We start from the raw sequence: 18,238 nt of genomic DNA on the forward strand, positions 1-18,238 counted from the left end.
TTAAAACATGTAAAAATGCAAAAAAAAAAAAAACATTTCTCTATTTTTTTGGGGGGTAAAAAAAAAATTTGGGGGGTTGGAAATAACTTAAAACATGTAGAAATGTAAAAAAAAACACATTTCTCTATTTTTGGGGGAAGGTAAAAAAAAATTGGGGGGGGGGGGTTGGAAATCACTTAAAACATGTAGAAATGCAAAAAAAATTCTCTATTTTTTGGGGGGTAACAATTTTTTTGGGGGGGGTTGGAAATCACTAAAAACATGTAGAAATGCAAAAAAAAAACATTTCTCTATTTTTTTGGGGGGGGTAAAAAAAATTTGGGGGTTGGAAATAACTTAAAACATGTAGAAATGTAAAAAAAAAACACATTTCTCTATTTTTGGGGGAAGGTAAAAAAAATTGGGGGGGGGGGGTTGGAAATCACTTAAAACATGTAGAAATGCAAAAAAAAAATTTCTCAAACAATTTTTTTGGGGGGGTAGAAATCACTTAAAACATGTAGAAATGCAAAAAAATTCTTTTTTTGGGGGGGGGTTGGAAATCACTTAAAACATATAAAAATGTAAAAAAATTTTCTCAAACAATTTTGGGGGGGGGTTGGAAATCACTGAAAACATGTAGAAATGCAAAAAAACTTTTTTTGGGGGGTAACAATTTTTGGGGGGGTTGGAAATCACTAAAAACATGTAGAAATGCAAAAAAACAAACATTTCTCTATTTTTTTGTGGGGGGGGGGTAAAAAAAGAAATTTTGGGGGGGGTTGGAAATCACTTAAAACATGTAGAAATGCAAAAAAACATTTCTCTATTTTTGGGGGGTAAAAAATTCTTTTTTCTCAAACAATTTTTTTGGGGGTTGAAAATCACTTAAAACATAAAGAAATGCAAAAAAATTCTTTTTGGGGAGGGGGTAACAATTTTTTTTTGGGGGGGGGGGGGTTGGAAATCACTTAAAACATGTAAAAATGTAAAAAAAATTTTTCTCAAACAATTTTGTTTGGGGGGGAGTGGGTTGGAAATCACTTAAAACATGCAGAAATGCAAAAAAAAAAACCATTTCTCTATTTTTGGGGGGGGGGAGGGGTAAAAAAAAAATTTTTTCAAACAATTTTTTTGGGGGGTGGAAAATCACTTAAAATATGTAGAAATGCAAAAAAAATTCTCTATTTTTTTGTAGGGGGGTTGCAAATCACTTAAAACATGTAAAAATGCCAAAAAAAATTTTCTCAAACAATTTTTTTGGGGGGGTTGAAAATCACTTAAAATATGTAGAAATGCAAAAATAAAAATTTCTCTATTTTTTTGGGGGGGGGTTGGAAATCACTTTAAACATGTAGAAATGCAAAAAAAAAACTCTATTTTTTTTGGGGGGGTGGAAATTTACTTAAAACATGTAGAAATGCAAATAAAAGAAATCGAAATTTTGTTGAAAAAAAAGTTGCAAAAATTTTTTTCTCAATTTTTTTTTTGGGGGGGGGTTGGAAATCACTTAAAAGATGTAGAAATGCAAAAAAATTTTCCCCTTTTTTGGGGGGGGGGGTAACAATTCTTTTTGGGGGGTTGGAAATTACATAAAACATGTAAAAATGAAAAAAAATATTTTTTTCTCAAATTTTTTTTTTTTGGGGGGGAGTGGGTTGGAAATCACTTCAAATATGTAGAAATGCAAAAAAAAAAAAATTTCTCTATTTTGGGGGGGGGGGTAAAAAAAATTGGGGGTGATGGAAATCACTTAAAACATGTAGAAATGCAAAAAAAATTTCTCAAACAATTTTTTTTGGGGGGTTCGAAATCACTTAAAACATGTGGAAATGAAAAAAAAATTCTCAAACAACTTTTTTTTGGGGGGGGGGTGGAAATCACTTAAAACATGTAAAAAAGAAAAAAATTTTCTCAAACAATTTTTTGGGGGGTTGGAAATCACTGAAAACATGTAGAAATGCAAAAAAACTTTTTTTGGGGGGGTAACAATTTTTGGGGGGTTGGAAATTACTAAAAACATGTAGAAAAACAAAAAACAAACATTTCTCTATTTTTTGTGGGGGGGTAAAAAAGAAATTTTGGGGGGGGTTGGAAATCACTTAAAACATGTAGAAATGCAAAAAAACATTTCTCTATTTTGGGGGGGGGGTAAAAAATTCTTTTTTCTCAAACAATTTTTTTGGGGGTTGAAAATCACTTAAAACATAAAGAAATGCAAAAAAAATTCTTTTTTGGGGAGGGGGTAACAATTTTTTTTTTGGGGGGGGGGGGGGTTGGAAATCACTTAAAACATGTAAAAATGTAAAAAAATTTTTCTCAAACAATTTTGTTTGGGGGAGTGGGTTGGAAATCACTTAAAACATGCAGAAATGCAAAAAAAAAAACCATTTCTCTATTTTTGGGGGGAGGGTAAAAAAAATTTTCTCAAACAATTTTTTTTGGGGGGGGGTGGAAAATCACTTAAAATATGTAGAAATGCAAAAAAAAATTCTCTATTTTTTTGTAGGGGGTTGCAAATCACTTAAAACATGTAAAAATGCCAAAAAAATTTTCTCAAACAATTTTTTTGGGGGGGGGGGGTTGAAAATCACTTAAAATATATAGAAATGCAAAAACAAAATTTTCTCTATTTTTTTGGGGGGGTTGGAAATCACTTTAAACATGTAGAAATGCAAAAAAAAAAACTCTATTTTTTTTTGGGGGGTGGAAATTTACTTAAAACATGTAGAAATGCAAATAAAAGAAATCGAAATTTTGTTGAAAAAAAGTTGCAAAATTTTTTTTTTCTCAATTTTTTTTGGGGGGGTTGGAAATCACTTAAAAGATGTAGAAATGCAAAAAAATTTTCCCCTTTTTTGGGGGGGTAACAATTCTTTTTGGGGGGGGTTGGAAATTACTTAAAACATGTAAAAATGCAAAAAAAATTTTTTTTCTCAAACTATTTTTTGTGGGGGATTGGGTTGGAAATCACTGAAAACATGTAAAAATGCAAAAAAAAAAAATTTCTCTATTTTGGGGGGGGGGTAAAAAAAATTGGGGGTGATGGAAATCACTTAAAACATGTAGAAATGCAAAAAAAATATTTCTCAAACAATTTTTTTTGGGGGGGTTGGAAATCACTTAAAACATGTAGAAATGCAAAAAAATTCTTTTTTGGGGAGGGGTAACAATTTTTTTTGGGGGGGTTGGAAATCACTTAAAACATGTAAAAATGTAAAAAAAATTCTTTTTTGGGGGGGTAACAATTTTTTTTGGGGGGGGGGTTGGAAATCACTGAAAACATGTAGAAATGCAAAAAAAAAATAAAAAAAAAAATCGAAATTTTGTTGAAAAAAAAGTTGCAAAAATTTTTTTTTCTCTAACAAATTTTTTTTTGGGGGGGTTGGAAATCACTTAAAACATGTAGAAATGCAAAAATGCAAAAGAATTTTTTTTTCTCTAACAGTTTTATTTTTGGGGGGAGGGGGGGGACCAAGTCCAAAATTTAATGACATGATCCTTGGACCATACCTAACCTCCCCACCAAGTTTCGTCGAAATCCGTCGAGGAGTTTTTCCGTAATACTGTTCACAAACAAACAAACAAGCAGTCATAGACTGGTACTTACGAAATCGTCAACTTGACCTCTGACCTTGTCTAATAAAAGCTGTCTCTTGAGAAGGTAGCGACACAAACCAGAAGTTTCTATGATGATTCTGTACCAAACCATCAAAAATCGAATATTTGACCTCACCGTGACCTTGACCTTTGACCGATTTTGACCAAAATCTAATCAGCACGAGCCATCACCGTCCTGAATCACGTGGTGTAATTTGACATTAGGAGCTTCTTCCGTTCGAGTTATCGTGCCTACAAACAAACAAACAAACAAGCAGTCATAGACTGGTACTTATGAAATCGTCAACTTGACCTCTGACCTTGTCTAATCAAAGCTGTCTCTTGAGAAGGTAGCGACACAAACCAGAAGTTTCTACGATGATTCTGCACCAAACCATCAAAAATCGAATGTTTTGGATGTTTGACCTCACTGTGACCTTGACCTTTGACCGATTTTGACCAAAATCTAATCAGCACTAGCCATCAGCCTCCTGAATCACGTGGTGTAATTTGACATTGGTAGCTTCTTCCGTTCTCGAGTTATCGTGCCTACAAACAAACAAACAAACAAGCAGTCATAGACTGGTACTTACGAAATAGTCAACTTGACCTCTGACCTTGTCTAATAAAAGCCGTCTCCAGAGAAGGTCGCGATGCAAACCAGAAGTTTCTACGATGATTCTGTACCAAACCATCAAAAATCGAATGTTTTGGATGTTTGACCTCACTGTGACCTTGACCGTTGACCAATTTTGACCAAAATCGAATTAGCGCTAGCCACCACCCTCCTGAATCAAGTGGTGTAATTTGACATTGGTAGCTTCTTCCGTTCTCGAGTTATCATTTTTTGGATGTTTGACCTCACTGTGACCTTGACCGTTGACCGATTTTGACCAAAATCTAATCAGCACTTGCCATCACCCTCCTGAATCACGTGGTGCAATTTGACATTGGTAGCTTCTTCCGTTCTCGAGTTATCATTTTTTGGATGTTTGACCTTACTGTGACCTTGACCTTTGTTGAACAAAATCTAATCAGCACTAGCCATCACCCTCTTGAATAACGTGGTGTAATTTAACATTGGTAGCTTCTTCCGTTCTCGAGTTATCGTGCCAACAAACAAACAAACAAACAAGAAATCATAGACTGGTACTTACGAAATAGTCAACTTGACCTCTGACCTTGTCTAATAAAAGCCGTCTCCAGAGAAGGTCGCGATGCAAACCAGAAGTTTCTACGATGATTCTGTACCAAACCATCAAAAATCGAATGTTTTGGATGTTTGACCTCACTGTGACCTTGACCGTTGACCAATTTTGACCAAAATCTAATCAGCACTAGCCATCACCCTCCTGAATCACGTGGTGTAATTTGACATTGGTCGCTTCGTCCGTTTGAGTTATCGTGCCTACAAACAAACAAACAAGCAGTCATTGACTGGTACTTACGAAATAGTCAACTTGACCTCTGACCTTGTCTAATAAAAGCTGTCTCTTGAGAAGGTAGTGACACAAACCAGAAGTTTCTACGATGATTCTGTACTAAACCATCAAAAATCGAATGTTTTGGATGTTTGACCTCACTGTGACCTTGACCTTTGACTGATTTTGACCAAAATCTAATCAGCACTAGCCATCACCCTCCTGAACCACGTGGTGTAATTTGACATTGGTAGCTTCTTCTGTTCTCGAGTTATCTGTACCAAACCATCAAAAATCGAATATTTGACCTCACTGTAACTTTGACCTTTGACCAATTTCGTCAAAAATCTAATCAGCACTAGCCATCAGCCTCCTGAATCACGTGGTGTAATTTGACATTGGTAGCTTCTTCCGTTCGAGTTATCTGTACCAAACCATCAAAAATCAAATATTTGACCTCACCGTGACCTTGACCTTTGACCGATTTTGACCAAAATCTAATCAGCACTCGCCATCACCCTCCTGAATCACGTGGTGTAATTTGACATTGGTAGCTTCTTCCGTTCTCGAGTTATCATTTTTTGGATGTTTGACCTCACTGTGACCTTGACCTTTGACCGATTTTGACCAAAATCTAATCAGCACAAGCCATCAGCCTCCTGAATCACGTGGTGTAATTTGACATTGGTCGCTTCGTCCGTTTGAGTTATCGTGCCTACAAACAAACAAACAAGCAGTCATTGACTGGTACTTACGAAATAGTCAACTTGACCTCTGACCTTGTCTAATAAAAGCTGTCTCTTGAGAAGGTAGTGACACAAACCAGAAGTTTCTACGATGATTCTGTACTAAACCATCAAAAATCGAATGTTTTGGATGTTTGACCTCACTGTGACCTTTGACCGATTTTGACCAAAATCTAATCAGCGCTAGCCACCACGCTCCTGAATCACGTGGTGTAATTTGACATTGGAAGCTTCTTCCGTTCTCGAGTTATCATTTTTTGAATGTTTGACCTCACTGTGACCTTGACCTTTGTCCGATTTTGACCAAAATCTAATCAGCATTCACCATCACCATCCTGAATCACATGGTGCAATTTGACATTGGTAGCCTTCTTCCTTTCTCGAGTTATAATTTTTTGAATGTTTGAGCTTACTGTGACCTTGACCTTTGACCGATTTTGACCAAAATCTAATCAGCGCTCGCCATCACCATCCTGAATCACGTGGTGTAATTTGACATTGGTAGCTTCTTCCGTTCTCGAGTTATCGTGCCTACAAACAAACAAACAAACAAACAGAAACGGAAGGCATCAATATACTTACGAAATCTTTAGATTTCATAAGTTACAAACAGAAACGGAAGTCATCAATATACTTACGAAATCTTTAGATTTCGTAAGTAACAAACAGAACGGGGTGAAAACATTAACCTCCATCCATCTTCGAAGATGGCGGAGGTTAATAAATTCTCCTTTACACTCCAGACTTTTTACCCACACACTCGAAACAAAAAAGTGGGGTTAAGCAATTGGTTCGTGTCTACCTGTCTGTCTGTTATCAGTTTATGATAGAGGAAGAGCTTATTTAAATCGAATGCTATCAGCTTTCCAATGCCCATTAACAAGGCTCAAGGACGATCTTTGCAGGTGGTTGGACTAAATTTGACAACTTGCTTTTCTCGTGGGCAGCTTTTATGTTGGGTGCTCTCGTGTAGGCAACTTAAAACAATTACATTACTTTGCACCAGAAGGCAAGAGCAGGAACATTGTTTACAAAGAAGCTCTTTGACACAGTTATTTCATTTTTAGCTCACCTGGACTTTAGTCAGGTGAGCTTATGCGATCGAGCAGTGTCCGTCGGTGAGTGAGTCAGCCAGTCAGTCAGTCAGTGAATCCGTAAACACTTCAGTCATTATTGCTTGAACTAACCACGGGATTTTGATGAAACTTTGCTCCAAGCTTCATATCTGATACTGAACAAAGGAGTATCAACCACATCAAAATCTGCACTCATTAAGGGGGTCTATGGCTTATTGACCCCCCCCTTCCCCCCCAAAATAGTTATTTGCTCTTTTCTCTGAAATCACACATGATTTCGATGAAACTTTTGCGACACACACGATCTCCTGCTCATTTTAAGTTGAGCGTTACTGTGATCGGTTATGTGACAACATCACACCACACTTTCAAAATGGCTGTCCCACGAGATGTACATACAAAGCAGAGATCAGTTATTGAATTTACTGCAGAAGAGGTTCCACCTGTGGATATTCATAGGCATTTAAATAATAAGTATGGTAACTCTACCATTGATGTGAACAACGTTAGATGTTGAGCAAAGTGTTTCAAGAGCAGGGAAACTGATATCAATGACAAGCTTCGAAGGGGCCGGCCTGAAACCGCAGTGACACCAGAAGACAAGAGTCTGATTGATACGTTTATTTTCGTGCATTGCAGTTTATGGAGACTATGTGGAAAAATAACTTAATATTCTCCGCATGTGTATGCATATTCCCTTTAATTACCCTGTGCACGTGAAGCAAAAAGCAGGGTTTAGCAATTGGTTCATGTATATCCGTCCATCCAGCTGTCTGTCTGTCTATCTGTCATCAGTTTACGAAAGTCAGTTTATAATCTAGGAACAACTTATTTAAATTACATGTTATATTTTGAACATGAATCGGAAGACAAGTGTGCCATTCAGCTGTACCTTGGATTTGAATTTGTCCCAATCACACATGCGCAGGAGAGGAATAAGATAAATAATTGTATGCTGTCTGCTTGTCTGGCAATCAAACAAAATAAAAAATAAACCAATGTCACCCGCAGGGTGACCCATATCTTGCCAAAAGGTGACCACGTGTGACTTCTTTAAGGTCACACTGAGGTGAACAGAGGTGCTATCCACCAGGAGCGACTCCTTGAAGAATATCTGCCTACGAGAGATTCCGATGAGAATCGTTCTACAGAGTAACCATGAAAAATATGCTTTTGCCTCATAACGTCACCAAATGACGTCATAATGTCTCAAGCTTGACATATCTAGAAAGCACTCATCGAGGTGTTCAATTTGAGGTACTACACGATATGGTTCCTAAAACTTGAAAATTTGACCTTGGGGTCAAATATGTTTGACCTGAGGCGCTAACCATGAAGGTCAAGGCCAATTGCCACCAAAAATTAATCATCTGAGCGCCAGACCATGAACTATATTCCCATGAAGTTTGAAGACGATCCGATCAAAATTACTCAAAAAATAAGGGTTTCGTCGACTCCCCTGATTTGCGACAAAGTGACCTTGACCTTTTACCTTGACCTTTGACCTTGACCTTCAAAATTTTATGCGCTGAAAGGGACCTCTATAGGCCTCTGATATGCGAAGTTACAAAAATTTCCAATGATAACTGAGCTCTGCAGAGTGATTTATACGTGATTACAGACAAAAAAAAAACATCTGAAGGTCAAGGCCAATCGCCACCAAAAATTAATCAGCTGAGCGCCAGACCATGAACGATATATTCCCATGAAGTTTGAAGACTATCCGATCAAAATTACTCAAAAAATAAGGGTTTCGTCGACTCCCCTGATTTGCGACAAAGTGACCTTGACCTTCAAAATTTTGTGCACAGAAAGGGACTTCTATAGGCCTCCGATATGCGAAGTTACAAAAATTTCCAATGATAACTGTGCTCTGCAGAATTTTTTACACGTGATTGCAGACGAACAAAAAAAACAAAAAAAAAAAAACATACAAGCTGACTAACATATCTTGCAAAAACTTCGTTTTGGCAAGATAATAATTTCAAATGGGAAACAAACTGTTTTTAAGGACATAACATTATGAAGGACACAAACAACAGGCACAAATAACTAATGTAATGTGTTGCATAGGGTGAGGTAATAGAAGAGGAGGAGATTGGGACCATACTCTGTGCAGAGCGTTTGTGCTGCCTTAGCAGTCTCCTTGGCTCTTGGGCACAACCCTGGACGGGTCGCCACTCCGACATAGTATACCAGGCAAGCTAGCACTCATTTTGCCGACCTCGGAAGGATGACGGGCCGAGTTAACCCCATCTGGTATTAATTCAACAGCTGAACAGGATTCAAACTCACGACCCTAGGATCCAAAGCCCACCACCCTAACCATTAAGCCAACACCAGGAGGTAATAGACACTGGGGAAAATGGTGGTAAGACTCGGAATTTATTTATTTATATGCCTTTAAACCTTTATTTAAATCGGATCATACACTTGAAATCCATAACACAAATAACCTTCATAAATCCTTCCAAGAACCATGCAATTTATCGACACACAGTGTAGCATTAGACTATTAGAGGGTGTGACACGTGCATCGGGGTGAAGAACAGGTCACCATAATGGCTACGTACTCATCAATAAAGCCTCCATCTCCTAAATTGTGACTCAACGTCGTCTTATTACAGTGTATAAAACTGCTCGGGTAGTGGCAAACTTCTGGATTTTTAAAAACGATCTTTAAAATCTTTATTTTATTATATTTGAAGTACAGGAGGACCTTGCCATTTGTGAGTTTCCCTTTTGTGACATCCGCTCTATCGAGATTCTAAGGCAACGTTTGTGGATTGCGGTCAATGCCCTCAAATAATTGCAGGTCGGCGAACTATTTTCCACATTTATTCACCTAATTAACATGGGCTGTCAACACAATAACCACCTCAAACTCCCCAACACATCATCACCCTCAACTGATCGGTAATTGTCGCCATCAACATTGGATAAAGTTTATCATCATTATTATTAAATGTAAGTTTTATGATCTTTATAACTCAAGAAAATAAAACTTTATTTCATGTTCTTAACCCTTTGAATTCTTCCTCTTCTTCTTCTTACGTATGGCAACTTGACTGCCCGGTAGCTATCATTTTGTGGGGCACAACTATGTCGCTGATGCTGTACCCCTATACCAGTACATTGGTACTCATTTCACCAACCTTGGAAGGATGACAGGCCGAGTCAACCCCACCTGGTGTCAATTTAGTGGCAAACAGGGCTCAAACTCAGGACCTGAAGATCCCAAGCCAGTCACCCTAACCACCAAGCCAACACCAGGTTTGGTAATTTTCCTGGATTAACCCTTTGAACCCTAGCGGCCGTTTTACCACTCAATGGTAAAATGTGACTTTCTTTCTATCTAAGCATCGAATGTGACTTTCTATCTAAACCTGCCTCTCATGTGCTTTGCCGTACATGTAGCAATATTCATGTAAGAGCTAACCTTCCCCAACAACTAAAAGTACTTCTTTCTGTGAATCTGATTATTTGAGTTGATAGTCACCAAGTAAGCAATTTTTTTTTTTTACCGTTCACTATAAGCTTATTGAAGGAAAGATATGGAATGCCTTCTCTGAAATGACTTTAGGTGGTAGGAAGTGCGAGCGGATGAGCAGGGACTACAAGTGACCATGTCACTTCAGGACTGGTCTCCAATGTTCCTGATATAAACTTAGCCTGGGAATTCTTCCATAGAAACCTGATCTTTCCAATGCACAGATCCATCCCATCTCATCTTCAGTTATCTTAACCTTGCTGCCATCAATGGTACACTGAATCCTGCGATGAGGCAGTTTCCTTGAAACAACTTGCCTTCTCTTTCTAGAAAGCAAATCTAACTGAAGGCAACTTCAGATCACTCCACAAAACCAGCAACAGGTGTGTGTCCACCCACAGGAGATCCAGACAACAACATCTTGCCAACCTCAAAATTGAATGTTCAAACTTGTCTCTCTCTCCTGAAAAACATGGTGGCACCTCATTAAGTCCGTCTTTGGAGTATGCTCCTGCTTCATCCCTTCCCTCATTTCAAATGGCACCACAGCCGACTTTGCTGATGAGAAGGCCAAATGCCTCATTTTTATGTCCCCAACCCATCGCTCTCCGTACCCATGCTAGTATGGAGAGCGAGCTCTCCGTACCCACCCAGTTGTATCCAATTGCTCCTGCACTCTGTCTTTTTTACCTGAGAAGTTGGAGAAGTTTGTGGCGAACCTTGACTGATTCTGCAACTGGACCTGATGATATCAGTGCACGTGTCCTAAAAACATGCTCTGCTGTTCTTGCACATCCTATTTCTGTACTTTCACCCTATCATTTGCCCTTGGTCATCTTCTGCTTGGAAGTCAGCCAACATCACCGCATTACACAAACAAGGTGCAAAGACAGATCCTCTTAACTGCAAACCTATCAGCTTACTTCCAATCATCAGCAAAGTCATGGAATCCATTATTGCAGTTGATATCAAATCCTTCCACTTCTCCAAAAGCCTGATCTCAGATCAGGTCACTCTGAAATGGACATGCTGCTTCTGCTCTCCCAATAATGGATGGAGGCAGTCAATGTCAGACATGAGGTCAGGGCCATCTCTCAAGACATATTTTGATCTGGCATCCCGCCCTGCTCTCCAAACTCTCTGCCTATGGCATCCAAGGCCACTTCCACACCTGGCGAACTGACTTCCTCTACTCACGTAGCCAATGCATGGCTCTCAACAGGATCCTCTCATCTTCTATCCCTATCAAGACTGGGTGCTCCAAGACAGTTTCCTGTTCCTAATCTTCATCAATGATCTCTGACTCTTTGGAAAATCTCCTTTATCTCTTTTTGCTGATGATGCCACCCTCTGCTGTAACAACCCTCATCCTACAGACAGGCATGCAAGAGCCTCTTACCTTTCTGCAGACATAGATAGAATCATGAGCAAGTCAAACACTAAAGGAATATATCTTTCAATCCTGACAAATCTTACACTCTCACTGTGTCTCTTGTAAAGGACTGTCTGGTGAACCCCCCCATCTACTTTCTTAACAATCCTCTTGTGGACGTTCAGTCACTCAAACTCCTGGGTCTCACTATCAGCCATGATCTTTCTTGGGTAAACCACATCTAAATTGGCCTCCAAAGCCAGTCACCGACTGGGCATTCTTCATCATGCAGTGTTTCCTCAGCACACATGCAAAGTGAAACGTCCGAAAATCCAGAATCACTGCTCACCTCCACTCATTCCTTCCTCGTTTTTCCCATCTGTGAAATCAACTTACTCAGTCTATTCAATATCATTCTTCCCTCCAGCGCTTCAACACAGCTGTTCACCACAACCTCAGATCACCCCTCTCACACAACCATGATATTTTCTACCCTTTTTAAAGCTGCTGTCACACCTTGACGTTTTAGCCAGCATATGGCAACGTATCAAAACGTATGTAAAACGCTGGCGTACGCTGAACTATTGATGCTTTTTTAAAGTTTTGGGCGTATAATAACGTGTTGGACGTATGCATAACGTAGTAGTAACGTAAACAGAACGTTTTAATCACATATAGATAACTTATACCAACGAATGCTGAGCATGTTGTCGGCGTTCACAACCTTTGCCCAACGATAGTCTAACTTATGCAGAGCGCGCGGCAGCGTATCGACGACAATCAGGTGGCGTCGGCTATTAATAGGCTGCGGCTCGACGATTCAAATCATAACCGCACGAGACATCGAAGTGTGAAGCCGCTGTCACACCTTGACGTCTTAGCCAGCGTATGCTGACGTATGAAAAATTTGCCGAACCAAGCTGGCACACGTCGAATACGTTATGGGTAAGTTTTGTATACGTTAAGAGCAAGCTGGCACACATCGTAGTACGCTGGCATACGTCATTGTACGCCGAGTACGTCGAGAAATTTTCAGCATGTTGAAAATTTCTCGACGTTCGACACATTCCGCATACGCTGGCATAAGTTGTAGGCACGCTATGCGATCGTTGACACACGTCAACATATGTTACTTGTATGTTATTCATAAGTTGAAACACGTCAAGGTAATGGTTAGCGTCAGTGTTCCAGACTCCCTGGTTTTTATTTTTTCTTCGGTATGACGGTGATGTTGACACTTCAATTTCTAGTGCGGTTATGATTTGAATCGTTGAGCGGCAGCCTTTTAATTATACTATATTATAACCGCACTAGAAATCGAAGTGTCAACATCACAGTCATACCGAAGAAAAAATAAAATAAAATAAAAACCAGGGAGTCTGGAACACTGACGCTAACCATTACCTTGACGTCTTTCGACTTGTGAGTACCTTACAGGTAACGTGTGTCGACGTGTGTCAACGATCGCGTAACGTGCCTACAACACGTTACTCATAGGTTAGAAATAAGTTTCGGGTATGCTAAACATTACCTCGACGTGTTTCGACGTATGAGTAACTTACAAGTCACGTGTGTCGACAATCGTGTAACGTGCCTACAACTTATGGCCAGCGTTATGCAGAACGTGTGAGTCATACGCTGGCATACGTCGGGAAATTTCAAACATGGGAAATTTGTCTAACAGCTCGGCGAACTACGACGTTTGCCAGCGTACTATGACGTATGCCAGCGTGCTCTTAACGTATACAAACTTACCCATAACGTATTCGACGTGTGCCGGCATTTTAGCCCAATTTTGCATATGTCAGGCATATGTTGGCTAAATCGTCAAGGTGTGGCAGGGCCTTAACCATCCCCAAACCAACCTCTTTCCATGTTTACAGTTTGTCCTTCCTGAGAGTTTGCTTCTGCATCCACATTGTTCATCCGTTGTGTCCTCCCCTCGCCCCCATTCTTCCCGACATCCCTCATTTCTCCAAGTCTCCATCAATTCTGTCCCTCAACCATGCTGTTGGTGTATCCCCATCCTCACTCTCTCTCTTCTATTCCTTTTGTCCTGTTACATCCTGATCCATTCTATGTTCTATCTCCTCCACGAGCCTCGACATTGGACACAATTAAATGTTATGGTGTTTGAGATTTTGTGGGCATGCTTTTCTCAAACATCTCAACTTTGGATTTAACACTGCTTTGCGTTTTTTGGCAAAAAAAAAAAGAAAAATTACATGATACTCTATTTATCTATAAAAGCCGGGACCCCCACCCCCCGGTGGAAGTTCCTTTGGCGGCCCACCGAGCACGGATGGCCGCTTCGTGTCCAGGGAGGCGAAGAAAAGTAAAATTATCAAGGATAGCAACACAATCAATATAGTAATCACCAGGATGAGTCACAAGGTGAGGAAAGCACGGGATAAATACGCCGCATTGTAATCACAAATATTTAAATCACAGTTGTGAGAGGAGAGGAAACACAAGGTGAGCAAAGCATGTGCACCGTTATCATCAATATTGTAATCACCCCAGTGCTGTGACCAATTGACGAGTGAAGGGTAAAATGGACACACCCGATTGGTTAGTGCTGCGACCAATCAACAAGTGAATATTCCTTACATAGCCACAGCCAAACAAGCTGTATTTATTATTGTACATTTGCGCTTCCCAAAACGATGTAGACTGCCGAAGGTCAGCGATCATGTTGAGGCAATTAAAATGAACCACTTTATGTTATCAATGTTTGAGACAAACCACCTATTTTGAGACATGCACAAAAAGGAGGGAGACATTTTGACCCAATAATGGATTTTACAAACCTCTGTATGGTATCCACTGAACATCTTTTCAGTGACCGGCTTTATGTAGGTGCGAAGGAATTGCAGCCAGTGTTGTTCAAAGTCGATCTGATTCAGGTGGATGTCGTCAGTTGGGACATTTTCATAACCACCTTGGATACGTGCATCCTGAAGAGAAGAGCTGATTAATTATTGGTGCCATTTCTCTTTAAAACACTAAGCTGGAACATGTTCCAACTCCAATTGTTCAATAACTATAACAATTTTGCATTGCAATATATATTTATGGAAAAAAAAATGATTGCAAAGCAAATGTGATGAAGAACAAATCAAGGCAAAATGAGGAAAGGAGAGGAAAACTTAGCATCCAGAGAAAATGAGGAGGGGTGAATGTACATTGTGACGACCACCAGACCACTGTCCATGGTGCTCCATTTCCTCGATCATATGTTGACATGCCGTTTCCGAGAAGATTGGAAACTTGTATACATCGAAGCATGGCTGAGGGGTGCGGGGGGTGGTGGTGGATGGAGGAAAGAGTTGGAATCTCGACAAGTACAAACATGTAATGCTAGAATTTGAAAAAAAAAAAAAGTTTAATTACGGGATGCCAAAGCTTTTAAAAAGCAACATAATTTCGTGCAAGGAAATCAAACAAGACGAATGAGAGGAAACAGAATTGTTTTCATTCAAACGGAACAAAACAATTGAAGATTATGCTCAGGTTATTTGAAATGAGTGAGAAAATAAATTATTTATCAGAACATTTCATAATAGTTAAGAGTAAATGTTCTGAGTCCATGAGGTTGGCGGTGAATGTCGATAAGTTACTTACCAACGAAGCTTCAATCACGCGAAAATGGTGTGAACATTTCGGTGCCCAACCCAACCAGTAACTGTAATTTATGCAGAGTCCATAAAGGAAGTTGAACAACTCAAAGTGGGTGATGATATGGACATGCCGCTGGTGAATTAAGTATTATTTGATGGCATCATAGCATTGAAGAAGTGGCAAGGTCCCATGGCTTGCATGGACATCTGCTAAAATCTATCAACGCAGCTGCACTACCACAAGAGAACCAGCTGACATTACTTTTTTTAAATATATGGGGAAAAGGTGAAGGTACTACAGGAACTGAAGGATGCAAACAGTGTACCCAAATACAAGAGAGGTATCCATGAGAGATTGTGGAAACAGCAGAGGGATTTCACAACTGTCTATTGTTGTAAACATCCATGTGTGTTACAGAACAGTTTCGTTTTTGGAATTACAGACTTGGTTTTTCGTAAATAACAGTGTAGCTTCCCATCAGTCAGGGAACCATCGCTATGGTTTTCATTACATAACATATTCAAGAAAAATGCTGTTTACAGCATCAACATCTCGACATCGTTTGATACACGAGTTGATTAAAGCCTTCAATATAGTCAACAGACCGGGACTTTGGAGGTTACTTTTGAAGTTTGGATGCCTGGATAAGACAATCAACATGATATCCCAACACAATGATGGCATTGGTCAGAGGAATTCAGTATAAGTTTACACGTGAAGTGTTTTGCTTCATCCATTGTTAAGAATCTTCTTTGCTGCCAAATTATCCAAAGCCATGAAGGATATGCAAAGTGGAGTACAAACAAGTTTTATTCAGGACAGATCATTTTATTAGGCTATGTGCTTCAACTCAACCAACAGAAGCCTTGATCCCGGATGTACTCTTTGCCAATGACTGTACCCTAATGGCACAAACATCAGGGGGCTTTGAGGTAACGATGGATCGCTTCTCTTCTGCTTCAGAGAACAGTAGCTTGCAAAGAAGCAGTGTAAAGATGGTAGTCATACATCAACCTGCTCCAAAGAAAGACTATTTCACTGGGACTGTCTTGAAGGTAGTCACAAAATTCACATAGATTGGTAGTGTGTTATAGAATGATTCCCTCATCGATGAGAGGCCAGCTCAGTATCCAGTTGCTTTCATGACTGAGTAAGGAAAAGCATATGGCATTTGCCTCTGCTCAAGATTCAAGCTCAACACATTAGTTGTAGTGTCAAAACAGCTCCATGGTTCTGAGGCCTGAATGTTTCACCGTTTCAATATTACTGTACTTGAGTGCTTGCACTTGTCACCTTTGCCTCATCTTTGGAGTCAAGTGGCAAGACAAAAATCACAATGTTATTCTGGAGTGTGCCAACACCATATTGATAAAACACTGCAGCTATGCAGGGCTGGTTATGTTACCTGAAAGGGGGCTAACTGACGAGCCAATTATCAAGGGGATGACAAATCTGACAATCAAGAGAAACCTGATGGGCAAAAAAAACATGTCCGTAAATGGCTACCACAAACTAAAAAAAAGAGAGATATGACAAATCTGCAAGCTGAGAAGCAGGCATGTCCCAAATGAGGCCTGCATTGGAAGTTTGTGGTAGCCATTTAAGGACTTGTAATAAGAAGTCGAAGGTTTGCAGCATTGACGCAATGACTGGGAGGAAGTTGATCAGGACTGGCTAAAATTCAATTTGGAAGATATTCAACTTTGAAGCGATGAGACGACAGCATCGAGAATCTGTTATAGATTGGCAGAAACAGTGGCAGCAAGACCAAAGCATATCCTTCCCAAAAGTCACAGGAAAGTCTGGACTGTGATCAACCCTGTGGGTCAAGGAATGGACTCCAAAGTCACATGCAAACCCATAAATCTTTGATGACATCGATAATAATTAGATATGATTGAGTGTACTACTATTTTAGATACAGAAATATGGTTATTTAATTAGTCCTTCAAATACAATTTGGTCTCAGTTAAATTGGATGACACTTGATAATAATCTTGTATATGGTCATTTCAGCTTGCCAGGTTTCTTTGTATGCAATGTTATTGTTATGAGCAGTTATGACTTACTGCTGCAACGATGCTGGGCTCCTCGAATATCATAGGGTACTTTTTATGGATGTACTTCGCTTCCCAGTCCTGTAAAAGAAGTGGAACAGTTAAAGATTTCATGTACCATGTACAGCCAGAAATTTTGTACAGCCACGCATGGTCCCAACACTAAAGTACCATAAATGCGGGCCCATTGGTCAACTTGAAAACCTTTGTGACTTCCTAACACTCAATTTTATAACATAAAATGATTAGATTTAACAATTGACTTCTTATTGTTAAAAGATAAACTGCAGAACACTTAGTGTGGAGAACGTTCCTTGCACTACAATTAACTATTACTACAAGAACTACAAGGGCACTTGGTAAAGTGCATACCTACCTCTGCCATGCAATGCCTGATCCATTAGAACATATCTTGCCCAATACATTTTTCAAATATCATGCTATATATCGTTTTTGGCCCCATCTCTCAATGGTGAAGAATCACTTGTATTAAATAATTCTCGTATTCAGATCTTCACCAAAATCGAATCAATTCATCCGTGCCACACACCCAACCTGTCCACCAAGTTTCATCCGAATCGGTCCATAACTGTTTGAGATATCATGATATATATTGGTTTAGCTGTCTCGGTGGTAAAGAATAACTAAAAAAAACGATCGGATCTGGATTCGGATCTTCATCAAAATCAAATCAATTCGTCCTTGTCACACACACACACACACACACACACACACACACACACACACACACACACACACACACACACACACACACACACACACACACACACACACACACGTCCACCAAGTTTTGGCCAAATCTGTCCACAACTTTTTGAGATATCTTGCACACAAACAAACAGACAGGCAGGGGTG

At 39.5% G+C, this 18,238-nt stretch overlaps 1 protein-coding gene across 1 annotated transcript in view; it reads right to left on the bottom strand.

Moving 5' to 3' along the window:
* The window catches only part of LOC147028562 (multifunctional procollagen lysine hydroxylase and glycosyltransferase LH3-like), a 106,504-nt gene that overhangs the window by 30,260 nt on the left and 58,006 nt on the right, over window positions 1–18,238 (bottom strand). Inside the window, exons 15-17 of the mRNA XM_085879087.1 lie at window positions 17,375–17,443; window positions 14,870–14,974; window positions 14,495–14,641 (exon numbers count right to left, since the gene is read on the bottom strand). Of these exons, the coding sequence (XP_085735213.1) occupies window positions 14,495–14,641; window positions 14,870–14,974; window positions 17,375–17,443 (321 nt within the window). The remainder of the gene's footprint in view (window positions 1–14,494; window positions 14,642–14,869; window positions 14,975–17,374; window positions 17,444–18,238) is intronic.

This window comes from Eptatretus burgeri, chromosome 4 (assembly GCF_056783735.1).
Source record: "Eptatretus burgeri isolate ZD-2024b chromosome 4, Ebu_testis_v1, whole genome shotgun sequence".
NCBI lineage: Eukaryota > Metazoa > Chordata > Myxini > Myxiniformes > Myxinidae > Eptatretus > Eptatretus burgeri.